Source organism: Teleopsis dalmanni, chromosome 2 (assembly GCF_002237135.1).
Source record: "Teleopsis dalmanni isolate 2A chromosome 2, ASM223713v2, whole genome shotgun sequence".
NCBI classification, from domain to species: Eukaryota; Metazoa; Arthropoda; class Insecta; order Diptera; family Diopsidae; genus Teleopsis; species Teleopsis dalmanni.
The window spans coordinates 70,694,149-70,707,983 of NC_051847.1; the positions used below are offsets into that span (position 1 = coordinate 70,694,149).

At 29.2% G+C, this 13,835-nt stretch overlaps 2 protein-coding genes across 5 annotated transcripts; both read left to right on the forward strand.

Moving 5' to 3' along the window:
* The first annotated feature begins 4,794 nt into the window (after positions 1–4,794).
* LOC119681339 lies at positions 4,795–8,304 on the forward strand. Of its 3 annotated transcripts, none has more exons than XM_038094500.1 (3): positions 4,796–5,076; positions 6,857–6,966; positions 7,025–8,304. In XM_038094500.1, exon 3 carries the CDS (start codon positions 7,032–7,034, stop codon positions 7,869–7,871), a length of 840 nt encoding a protein of 279 aa, XP_037950428.1. In that variant the 5' UTR covers positions 4,796–5,076; positions 6,857–6,966; positions 7,025–7,031; the 3' UTR covers positions 7,872–8,304. The 3 variants fall into 3 exon arrangements, with proteins under 3 accessions (XP_037950430.1, XP_037950428.1, XP_037950429.1); XM_038094501.1 differs by having other exon boundaries at positions 6,888–6,966; XM_038094502.1 differs by lacking the exon at positions 6,857–6,966 and having other exon boundaries at positions 4,795–5,076.
* Positions 8,305–8,952: 648 nt separating this feature from the next.
* LOC119681452 (E3 ubiquitin-protein ligase MARCHF8-like) lies at positions 8,953–13,115 on the forward strand (the record flags this gene model as incomplete). Of its 2 annotated transcripts, none has more annotated exon segments than XM_038094649.1 (4): positions 8,953–9,090; positions 9,143–9,408; positions 9,486–9,678; positions 12,981–13,115. In XM_038094649.1, coding segments are annotated over 3 exon segments (461 nt in total), but the record flags the coding sequence as incomplete, so codon positions are not given.
* Between the last annotated feature and the right edge of the window lie 720 nt (positions 13,116–13,835).

The following is a 13,835-nucleotide window of genomic DNA, read 5'->3' on the forward strand; positions in this document are numbered from 1 at the left end:
TCAGACAGCCAAGCAGCTCTAAAATATTTTGCAAAATCCTTATTCCAATCATAGTTGGGCTTGTAATGCTTTCAACTTCTTAACACCCTAGCATCGAGGAACTGTGTTACTCTTGTGTGGGTACCGGTACACAAAGGGCATGAGGGCAATGAAATAGCAGACTCCCTAGCAAAGAAGGGTGCATGTACTACTTTCATTGGTCCAGAGCCCCTCTGCGGGGTAACAAATAGCTTATTATGCTTACAAATAGCTTACAACATCTACTTGAACATTGGAGAAAAGGCATGCGACAGTCAAAAAGATTCATTGATCCTGATCACATCAAAGTTTATGCTATTGTTGGCCTTAGTAGATATTAAAATCTACACTGAACTTTTTACAGGACAATATACACTTAATTACCACATGAAGATTATAAGTGTGGTAGAAAATGACGCCTGTCGACACTGTCATGAGGAGAAGGAAACATCGGATCATGTTCTATGCAACTGCCTAGCGGTGGCAAGACGTAGACTCGATTACTTTGGAAGCAGGATATTAGTCCCAAGTCAAATAGGTAAAATTAATCCCACAGTAATTACAAGATTTATAAATAGTCTATAATTTTTCTAGTTGGGCCTTTAGGCGTACAATAGATCTTTTAGATCGGAGTGCTTTAATACCCTATTACTTGAAATAAATCGTCCATCAAGTGGGCCCACTGAAGTAAAAGATTAGCCGAAGTAGACCACTAAACGACTTGGTTCCTTTTTCGTCCTTCGATTCTCGAATGTCGTTATTGAGTTAAAGCTGACTTGGCTTTCGTTCGCATGACTACATCTCTTGTTATTGCAAATAGCTTATTTACTTGAGATTAGCTGACAAGTCATCACAAAACCATAGTGTGTTGAGAGACCATTCATCTTACTTAATGGTTTTCTGGACTCTGGGCCGCAGAAATTATTTTTTGATGCATGATTTGAAGATTCATTTGCCTTTTCGTTCTGCTCAATACCGATATGTCCTTTACTTGTTACCTCATTTCATGAGCACATTTCATTATTTTCGTGAAACATTCTTGCGCTAAACTACGCACGTCTTTTATATACTTTTGATAACTGTTTGACAACGATATCAGAATCTTTCCTGATACATCTTATAATCCAAAATGTGCATATTAGACTGATAAAGAAAAATTGAGTAATTTAAATTTTAGCAAACCTTTAGTGATAATTGTAAAGATATAGATCATTTGAATCCAGACCTTGTTACAAATTCTCAATTCTCTTTCCCCAAATTCTTGCTTTGTTGCTTGACAACCATAGTTGATGTCAGAATTTGATGTCAGAATTTCTGAGGTCAAGTGAGCTTTGTTGCACAAGTCTGTCACTTCAACCTAGCCACTCTTTCGTCGATCTAATTACTGCTATAACACTCAATAATGTAAAAATGTTTTGTATGATCCTCACCTACTGGACCAATAGCTAATAATTACTGTTACTGCAACTGTTGTTGGAACTGTATTTGAAGCGGTAGTTGGTGGAAGAAAGCGTAAAGGTAGTAGTATATCTCCAGTGGAATGATCAACTTGAGGAAGCACTAACCGAACTTGATGAATGAAACTGGAGAAGGTGCGCACGTAGCAAAGGTGCCTGGACAGATATGCTGCGGTAGATCACAACCCGGTAACGGGTTGTTATGGTTAAATAAGTAAGTGCGTAATTCAGGAGTATTAGTTATATCAAATCAATATCTAAGACTTCATGAAATTAATTTCTTTGAGTTTTCGACTTAAATGTGAATTGGCTAGCCCTATAAATGTGTAACACTTTGATCTTCTTCGTTATAATGTTTTCATGAAAAAATTTCTCTTGTGGTTGGATTTAAGTATAATAAGATTAAAGTGTTCAGATGGTTCTTGTGCTTTGTGTTGCATTTTTTAATGACTTCGGCTACTATAGCAATTTTAAGTCTTTTAAGTCTTTAATGTCTTTGTTAAAAACATACCAATCAGCATTGATAAGAGCGTAAAGAATTTGAGACTAGATTAATATATATATTTCTCTGGCCGAAATTTCTTATAGGTTTGTATTTTACTGTGCTCAGAGTCCTTATGCTATATTTTCGAATAACTTTGGCTATAGAGGGACAGCAAAAATACTTCTCCTGATCCCTTCACGAGAGAACCGTCTGGAAATAGGTCTCACTGTTTTCTCGTCCTGTACGTTGTCAGGGCAGTACGTTGTCCTGTACTAACTATCGCTGTTGAGTTTCCGAGAGATGTCTTCTTTTGAGATCAGTATTGATGACAGCATGAATAATTTTGAAATTCATTCTATTGCGTGTTTTGCATAAGCTACTCATAATTTATCTTCTTCTTAATCTTCTTCTTGTCAGATTATCAATTTTTTCAATTATTGTGGTGCAAGTTACGATGTTAAAGGTTCAGTAAATTAAAATTTTACTTAAAAAATCTACTTATGTGATCGAATACCTTCAACCCTGACAGAAAATCCAACATTTATTTCTTTGTTGTTTATGTGAATCAATGAATGGACATATATTTTATTCCAATTTTTATTTAATTTACTAAATATTTTGCAGAACTTTTGATATTAAATTTTTCGGTGCTTACAATTCTAAAATAACTTTGATATTAGTTGTGTGCAACAAAAACTTCTAAAATAAAATTCTTAAAAGTGAAACAAAAACTTTACTGCAAAGTAAAGTAAAATTGATTCTAAAGTAAAATCAATTGAAAAAAAAGCAAAACAAAAAACTTAGGCAACTTTCCCATTACTCTACATTCCCAATCAGCGATGAGTCAACCTGAACTGCACTTCTCCCATCCAAACTGGCAATGTGCAATATATCCTTAAAGATATTCAATCCACGTGTTTATGTGTTTTATGCCAAATTGTAGTTGGTCTACGCAGAGTGAACTTACTTAAGTTGAGTGATAAATCAATATAAACAAAGAGCAAATCCTAGCAACGACTTCCGGTAGGTAACGGATGCTGCTCGCTGCCTACACATGTTTCTAAAGTTGAACACAAAAATTTTAAATAAAGTTTAACTCTTCATAGATATTTCGGAACGCTTGCTTCAAGTGCGTCACAAGTGAATGGTTTCAACTCATGTAATTTTTTCATTTTTGATCTTATTGTGGATTTAGGCAAGTATAATATATTATTTTGCTTTCCACAAAACTGAGGGAACTCAAGTAGTAAACTGTGCTGTAACAGAAAACCTATCGAATTTGTCAGAATTTGCGGTTCCACGCTGTCAATTGCCATTAAATACTTTAGAAACTTTTCGAAAAAGTTTAACAAATACGTTTTGGTACAATTAATTTTAAAGGATATATATTCTTTAAGAATTCATTAAAAAAAAACAAAAGAAATAATATGATAAATTTAAATCTAAAGCAAAAATATGACATTCTACGGAAATTACCTACAAAATTTCTAATTCATGTAACAGTTTGAGAAGCATTGTTAAAAAACTTTCACTACATAACCCATATTATGAACAGTTTCGGAATGTATTCTCAATTTTTTTGAAAACTTTTGTATAAAAATTTTCGTTCTTGGTAATTAATTTTAGTAAAGTATATTTTCGCCATTATTATTTATGACCTCTTGCCATTTTTCGTTGGCTTTATAGTGCCAACGGTAGAGAACTTCTATAGTTTATACGCAAAAACTCAGCAAAGTGACTCTCTTTCAGTGGCTAAAATTATTAGCTCAAATCAAAAAATAATTCAGTTAAAAGTAAGAAAAAGGTGGATTACACCCTTAATAGATTGTGCTATTGTTTTAGCATGTGAACGAATACATCAAAAAGATATGTGGAACTTCTTTCTGTATTACCACTTTATTATCAATTAAAGCACTTTCTTATGCATTTATTGTGTTCCACGTAATTATATATTATTTTAGACGCTCGACCATTAAGTTAGTTGCTGTTCATACCTTAGTTTTCACATCACGCTAGATGGCGTTGCGGTGGTTAATTTGTTCGTCACAGATATTAGGTCTGTTCCACGAGCTACTTGTAGTAACTTTTTATTAATTGTGTATACACAAGTGCGTTCCAACAGCAAATTTTCGAGTAAATGAGAGCATCTGAGAGAGCGTAACATCCCTGTCGAAATTTAAAAATGCTACACAGACTTTACCCGTACATATTATTCCAAATAAAATTTGTGTGATATGTGAATCAGCTGTTTTGGATTGAATTTAAATTTTTGTATTGTTTATTGGTGCGGCACTGGTGTTCTCACTAGACTTTACACAAAGCTGTTCCATGAAAATCTGTATAAAAATCGTGATTTGGTAATTTTTTTGTGTTACGCTCTCAGTTTGTACTTTACTTAATATTACTTGAGTTTTACTAGAAGTAGCTCATGGAACAGACCTATTATGTCTGAAAAGTGATAGCTTTTATGATGATATTAAAAAAATTATGCAAAATGTATTATAATTGTACTTTTCTTTTCAAAACTTTCATTCTACACACAAATTTTATTGTTACATCAAATTAAAATAAATCACTTCAGAGCATATGAAGTATATGAGAAAAAAATCAAGCAGATGTGATTATAAAGTCAATAAGAATAAAATTGTAATCTATAAAATTTTATTTCTGTATGATCATAGTTGTTTTAAGTGGTGCTTAATAACCATTATGCTTATATTAGTACTAACGCATAAACCACAGCTATATACAGATGAAACAATCGATTATACTATTTCTTGTTGCTGTTCTTTGCACAATTGCTAGTATATTTCGCTTAATAACTTTTATAAGAAATCCATGCACACATTTCGCTGTTTATTAAATTTCATACGTGTACCAGACTTTTTAAGTTGCGCGTCAGTATATGTCTGAAAGTCTAGTTGAAAGTGTGGTGTATGTGTAGGCGTTGATGCAAAGACTGGCATTTTATTGAAATATAACTTTCATAAGATATCGAAACAGATACATTTAGTTACTGTGTTATATCTCATTATCAGCATATAATATTTAAAAAGCATTATAATACAGCATAAGCACAGTTCAGTTCCAGTTGTGGTTGTTTTAAAAATCCGTAAGGTAAGTACGAAATAAAAAAAAACTCAATAGAGCAATTTTGCATATAAATCTACTTAGACTGAATTATAATATAGATAAAAGATATATCTATAACCAAGATTGGTATGAATTTATATCCTTAAGTAGGACATTTATGACATTTAGAATTTTTATAACCTTGTTTTTTTAGTAATAATTATTTAGTTGCTGACACCACAGTTAGTATTAAAAACCGGACTATATATCTCAATTTAAACTATTTTAGAAGTAAATTATCTATAAATATTCAGAAACTCACATACCAACATGGTTTAACCTTGAAAGGTGATTATTTAGTGCGGAAGGCATAAAAAAATCGTACGGGAAAAGCGTCATGATAACTACTTAACAAAAAACAGGGCAACCCTACTTTGTGTAGGGTCTTATATCTTAGAAATAAATTGTTTCTGTTTTCATCCCAATGAGTTGAGTTGCCTTTAATAGTTTGCATCTTCTTAAATATTCAAAACAGACTCTCACTCAAGAGATTATTTATCTTAAATCGGGGAAAACACCCGAGAGTAAAGGAAATTGGTACGAAACACCCTGTATATGTATGTATCTGTATATTACATTCATGGAAATGGATGTTTATAAGTGAAATATGAGAAACATTTGTTTTGCACCAACCAATGTCTTAGCAAAAACATTATTTAAAACAGCTGATCTTAAATTCTTTCCTGCTTAGTAATAATTTTTTAACTGAATTCGTTGTTTAGTTGGAGAATATAGATTTATTTAATACTTTTACAAAAGAAATGAAAGATGTCTAACAAAAGGTAGTAAATTACGTACGCGTAAGGTGATTTAGAGTTTTATTTGCAATAAGAATAAAGTCATATAGTGGAACTATCTTACGCTTAAAAAGTACATTGAAAACATAATAAACCTAAAAATGTGAAGGGAATAAGTAAAATTATATATATAATAAAAATATATAATATAGTGTGATATTATTGAAAAATAATTTTTCTATATAAATAAATAGTTGCTATGTAATTTTTTTTTTTGACAAAAAAAAAATTAAAAAAAAATTCCTATATAAGAGTCTATTCTTCAGAACCCTACCACCTATAAATAAATAAATCTCTAAATGGTCTTATTTCTGTCAATTATTTACTATTGCAAGGGGATGTGGCCCCTCTCAGACCATCGGGTTTATTGTAACCCTTCTGGACTTAGAGTATAGAAACTTACTCTAATAGTATAGAGCCTACTCTACAGAGTTTTATTGTCTCTTTTGTTAGGATGCAGATTCCAAGGAGTCTATTCCCAGGAGTGTGACTGATTCTTCATTCTCTTCATAGAATTTACAGTTTGCATTCGTATACGCACAGTCTTGTAAGTTGGTGTTTTAGTTTGCAGTATCCTGTTAAGTTTCCTGTGATGATTCCAAGTTTTTCTTTTCACAAATCTATACAATCTGGTAGTTAGGTACCACAAAGTAATTTGGATTGTGTTAATCCTGACAGATTAACCCACTATTCTTTTTTGTCCTGGTTTGCCTTCATTTTTATGAGAGAGAGGAGGGTACTTTGTTCTAGTTCACAGAAAGTTTCAAGCCCTATCAGCTATGTAGTGACTCCTTTCTTGTCTAGTGTAGTTGAGTAATTTGGATTGCTAACTACTTATACATACATTATTTTAGTAATATATATTCAATTGTGTCTTTTTATCTATAACAAATTTCATTTCTTATTTCTATTTAGTAGATTTAAATTACTAAAAATCGCGTAAATCAATCTAAACCTAATTTTTACAGAGCATATTGTTCATCTCACTTTCTCCTCAAGCATATTACTATCATCACGATTACAATTAATTAGAAGTATACATCACATTCACCAAATTCTTTTTCTTACCAAACTTGAGGTAAATTCTATTCATTATTTTTTATTAGTACATATATTAAAATATTTTTTCTTTTTAGATCTAAAATGGAAGCTTTACCTACTGATGTTCTTTTCACTATATTCGATCGCTTACAATTGAAAAATGTGGTTCGATTGCGTGCTACAAGTAAACAAATGAAAGATGCTGCGGACATATATATATGCCATCAATTCGCAGTCATTAAGAAGAACATTAAAAAAGCCGTTGATAAAAGACTAATACCAACATATATAGTTTATATAGCACTCGATCGTATTTTAAAAGATATGTCTCAAAAAACTGGATTCTATTTAACTATAATTGGAAATTTACAAAAAATACCATCCTGTATGGATATTAATTGTTGTATGAATACAATGTTAAGACTTCGTGATAGAATGTCAGGTGGTGTTAAGATCAAGCTTACTGAAGAAATACGCTTGAATCTTATGTTCTATCATGCTGCTATATATAATTTAATAACAATTTGGTTGAAGCACTATGAAGTCTCGCATACTGTAAACAATAAGAGCGTATATCACAAATATGAAGTAAAGAAACGAAGTTCCGAAATGCGGGTAAATGTATACAAAACTGAACTGTCGGAAATATTACGGACCTTAGTAATTAAAAGCGGTTATACTAGAACAAGATTTCAGGAAATATTGAGTATGACAGAAGTTGATTATAGAGACAACATAACTATTATATTGACTGCAACTGAAGGTATTCAAAATTTTTTCAATGGCACAGTTAGTAAACAGAACGAAGCTATACCAGAACTATCACAAACCAAGGGAAAAAATTTTAAAATATCCTACTCTTTCGACTTCTTTTCACGATATGCTATTTATAATGAAGTGTATACTTATAATTTGACTGGTAAACATCAATACTTTCATTAGTAACTATATAAGAAATAAAAGTGAATATACATTTGTTAATGTTGGATAATCTTCAGTTCTAAGTAAACAATATTTGAACTAAAAGTAGTGTAAACAGTCATGGCGAAAGAGTAAGAAAAAAATTTTAAGCATTTTTATAAAATTACATTTAAGTCTCTAAGTAATTTAAAGTATTGAGAAAATAATAATTAAATAAAAGAAAATATGTATATATATATAATATATATACATAATTATATATAAACCAAAACATATCTCTGTTACTTAAAATAGTGGCTCTGATAAAATAGATTGGAAAATTGATGTGCCCGAATAATTGGATTCGGGTCCAAATTATATATATAAAATACGGATAGTCTACTATTTTAACTAACCCCTCTGTTTTTATTAAATCTTATTAACAGAGAGGTTACTTTACTTTTAACTAATTGAACTTTTGGCTGAACATTTGCTGTATCGAGTATTGTTAAATATTCATCCTCAGTGCTCTTGAAATTATTTCTTATAATTAATTATTTTTACATATTTTTTTTTTTTGAGACTTCAAATACCAAGGGTTAAATTTGCTTGAGTTTATTAATCTAAACTAAAAGTTTTTGTTGTTGTCATTCACTACTATTATAAACCTCTCTATTAAATACAATAGTTTCTATTTCTAAATACTTCCGTCGTCACTAAACTTAAATCAATTTATTTAAATTGTCTATTAAATTGAATTTCAGTTCAATTTAACTAACTTTATTAATTTAATGAACAATTAATATTAATTAATTAATTAATTAATAAATATTATTGAATAAATTAAGTACATTACAAATACAAATAAATTTTGTTTTAATATCTTTTGTCATCAAATTCTAAAATACTTCAGTTCTAGTGATGTTTAGGACCCAGACCATCACACCATATCAAACTTATATGAAAATTAAATATATATGCCTGGAAATTATTTATATATTCGACTATTTTTAAATATTTGACAGTATAAATATTTATATATACATTTCTATTATTTTATTAAACAAACGAAGCTATTTATGTCAAATAATTTGTTAAGAAAAAATAATTGAAAAATAATAAATAAATTTAAAATGCAAAAGTTCTATATTTTTACAAAAATATATATTTTTGCCGAATTAATCAGAATATTCTAAGATATCAAAATTTTAGTCATTTAAGAAATCGAAAAAGATAAGTAAAATGGAACACAAAAATAATTGTAAGTATAAATGACAAGATTTAGACAAAAGTCGAACCACTTCAGAAATTAGATATTATTTCCCTTAAAAAGTAACTACAACAACCGGCGAAAATACCCTTATAACTATAGATGAAACAGAGCCAAGCAAGCGTTCAGATCGTTTAGTTGAGAACACAATTATAGAGGATCAAGCCACAACTTCTATGCAGGCGCTTAATGAAGCAATCAGTCTGAACGGAAACCGAACTAATACTGATTTAACAAACAAACAAATTTTCAATGAACATGAAAAAACTAAAATTTCAACTGCGAATTTAATTTTAACACAAGTTAAAGGTAAAGCTTGAAATATAAAAAGAGTTATGATAAAGATATAGTTACTAATGAATATTTTATTATATTTACTAATATAGATAGAGCTGCTGAACTGTATTTGATAAATAGTAGTTCTGACACTGAACTAAAAAATGTTACTAGGGGTTTAGTTCGTTGTAGTAACACAGAGGATTTGACGGAACTATTAGACGACCCAACACCAACTCATTCAGTACACTCAATTGGTTCCATTGTATGTCGCATTTGTCACACAGCTGAAAACACTGATAAGTAAGTCAATTTTTAGATAAAATTTAAAATAGTTTATAAAAATGGGCCTTTCAATTTAATTGGTAATAATAAGGAAAATTATTTATTGATCCAAGAAGCATAAAAAGCATATATATTTATTAACAGAATTAACAGAATTATAGGTTCCAAACAAAGGTTTAGGCTTAAGCAAAAATTAAGTCAATGAAGTCAGAATTGAGACCTGAATTACAGATGTAAAATCAGCCATCAATATTTTTAGATATAGAGTCTAGTATGTTATAACATAGTAGGATTGATTCAAAATTAAGTTGACTAAAAACTTTAATCGAAGAGAGCTTTTCCATCATTTTTGTGGATAACCTTATTTTCCTAAATTTAAATAAATTTTATGTTTTGTTATTCTAATTAACTAATAATAATAATAGTATATTACACCATTAATTAATAGTATATATTACTAAAAAAATTTTCTTCTCTAATGCTTCATTATGCTACAAACGACATTTTTAACGATTATCGTACTGCCTTCTCCGATAAAAATATTTTGAGAACCAATAGATTCGTGTATTACTGTCGAAATAAGTAATAGTTAGCTGGCTACAAAGGAGGATTACTTGAAATCAGTGGGTCTATCACCCAAAATCGTAAAATATTATGTTTTAATACATATTGTATATATTATAATAACTTTATTTTACAAGAAATTTGTTTAATAAAGTAAACTTTTAAGAAAGAACGCTTTCAAAAACAAATAATTTTAAATCCTCATAATATTCAAACTTTTTAAGGTATAAAAGGATATTATTAGGCACATAAATTAGGCATATTTAATCGACTAAATACTGAAATATTATTTAAGCCTTTTTAATAAACTTGAAGTATTTGTTTCTTAATTTAATATTTTTCTTGAATTGATTACTTCTATGGCACCCTGTATACCTCCTATTACAAAAAATGTAATCCCACTCTCATAAAATTTTTTGTATTTTTAAGACCAATAATGCATGTCTCATATTTACGTCAAATAGTAATCTATCTATCTATTCTGTCTTAAGAACCAAACGTTTCCATGTTTCTATCATATAATAAAAACTTTTGCCGCGGTAATAATTTACATATTATTTAATTAATAATAAATAACTGGACTAATAGTCCAGTGGTTCTATGTAAATAATCAGAATAATAAATAAAAAATCCATATGAGTAAGTTCTAAAATATAAAGTAGTAGTAGTTCTTAATCATCAAAATTTAAAATTTTTTACATGTTTTACAATTCACATTAAATATAATATGATCAAGTGATTACATTATGTCTATCTCAACAATTTATAATATATAACTAACTAAAAGGTATTTAAACTTATATAAAATAAGTATGTATACCTAATAGTATTCTGCAAATATGTTGTTTATGTTATCATTAATCTGGGTTTTAGAGTAGCAGACAATATGAGAAAGCAAAATTTCAGTCTAACTAACTACACTAAGCTAGGAAGTATCCTCTGAATTGAAATATATACTGTTCCCCTTAAAATGTAGTTAAAAATAACAGTATATCTCTAAACGTTTTCTAATTTTATCAGAAGTTTACGGAAAAAGCTATATTTTATTCAAAAAGAGACAGATTAAACAGAATAAAAATCAAAGTAGCATAAAGTTTTGAGGGACTAACAATGGGCACCCTAAGTTTAGCAGAAGTATTTGGAAATCTACATTGAGCTGCGAAAAGTGAAAACTAAAATAGCTAAGTTATAGTTTATTATTCTAAAATTTTTCTAAATAATTTGTTTTAAAAGAAAAGTCTTAGACTGAATACAAATCGAAGCGGCATAAAGTTTTAAGGGACTAACAACCCCTGCTTACAAATTGTATACCACCCTCAAACTAAAGTGTTAAAGCTGTAAAGAATAATTGGAAAATAAAACAACTGGGTACTTTATTTTATTGGCAAATGCATAGGCTTTTTAAGCTTGAGATATTCTAATATAGAAGTCTACAAAAGAATGAGCTTGGTCGACATCCTAATTATACATCTTACAAAACTATAACTATGCATAGAATGCATCGTACAGATTGATTTAAACATTGATCACTTAGTATATTAGTTTTAAATATTGGAATTTTATATCCGAATTTCTGTTAATAAAACAATTATTACTGCCGTTCTGTCTTATCATTATCTAACTTTAATGGCAATACATTACCGCACCCATACCTTCACGATTAATAAATTATGTTCTGAGTGGGTTTTATACCACGAGCACGCCCATTTCATTAAGAAAGACTACAGACAAACAACAAATTGTTTTTCGAACTATATCAGAAACCGGTTTTAGGCTGTATACTATATAATGCGCTACTGCATTTTTTTACGGTAACTCAATGTATTATAAAATATTGCTTTGGACACAATTTATGTTAGAAGCGAAATAGGAATCTTTCAACCTTCATCACCTTGATTCAAGTATTAAATCATATATTAATGTTAACTACATATATATATGTAGTTATATGGAATAAGTTGCGTGGTCACTTGTTAAGTAATATTGGAAATATTTTCTGCTTATATAGCACTACAATAATACTTCTGATAGCATTTTTTTTTGCATATACGAGTAAAAAACTTTTAATTCTAAAGAATATGGCATTGTTTTAAGGGTCATTATAATTAATTAAAAAATTCTACTATATTTACTTAATATACCATATGATTAAAAACATCAGACTTTTAATTCTTATGAATATTTTTAAATTGTTTTAAAGATCATTATGTTCATAATTAAAAAATCCAACTATATGTATTTAATAGCAATAATAGTTAAATAAGTGTGAATATCTGAAAAACTTAATAAAAACAAACAAGATTAATTAAAAGAAGACCATCAAAATTAAGCTGGAGTTATTATTGCAATTCATATGAAATAAATTTCATAATATAATAACCACATTTATTGTATATGTACTATATGCACATATATAGTGGAAGTATAATCCATAATACAAAAGAAGAGATATGGAAATATTATTTTACGCCTTTATTGTCAATTAATTTACCGACACCAACAACTGCCTTTTCGTAATTGCGATTTCCATTTAATTGTCATTAAATATTTTTCCATTTAATTGCCTTATTTTCAAATGAATTGAATAAATACGACCACAAATAATCTGGCTTTATTCAATCTTTGTATTTTTTTGCTTTGTTTATTTTTTTAATTTTATTTAAGTGTTTTATTGGAAATAGTTCGGTTTAATCCATTTACTGCACTTAAGTTGTTTACTATATGTAATTAATACGACTACGCTTTTGTGTTTGCAGATTAGTTTCTCCATGTTTGTGCAAGGGATCGCTGACTTATGTACACATCTATTGCCTTGAACGCTGGATTAGCACATCGAGAAGTACCACTTGTGAATTATGCCAATTTGTATACAACACGGAGCAAACCTTACGGTAAGAGTACGATTTTCAATTATTTTAAATCAATATTAGTTTTAATCGTAGTAGTCAAGTAGTCAAGGCCTTTGAAATGTTACAATATTTGTTTGCCAAGTAAGCGTTTACGTACTGCAGGCAAATTACGAAAAAAGTTCGGCGTTCTCAATTTCAGTGAATGGTTAATAGAAAATTTCTATTTCTATAAATGTAATTGAATTAGGATTTACGCTAGTACTTACTTATCGTCAAGTATTTAAATACAATCGAATTAAGATTTACGAAACTTATATAGTCAAAACTGGAGGAATTTAACAAAATAAAAGTGCTTTTTCCATGGCTGCTTGAAAACAATTTAAAAAAAATTAACAAACATGGGAATTATTATATGAACTAATTTCTTTGATATTAGTAGAAAGTCATGTAATCGTGGTTAGGTGTGTTGGTAGGTTAAAATGGTCAACTACCTCCTCATCTATAGTAGCTGACGAAGTTAGAACAAATTTTTCCATTATGATGACATACTATATAGAACATACTACTATGGTATTATATACTACATATCCAGTATAACATACTATACATACTATACTATTCCAGTAAAAACACTAAAATACTGTGTCCAAAAATACTAAATCAACTTGTCAACGTAGTGACCTTTGTAGTGAATGCTAAAAACCAAAGACATTAGGTATGCTGGCAACAAAGGATATATTATACAGCTGCTACTAACCTAGT

Coding starts and splice junctions, on each gene's coding strand:
- LOC119681339 (XM_038094502.1), top strand. CDS start 7,032: ATGGAAGCTTTACCTACTGATGTTCTTTTCACTATATTCGATCGCTTA.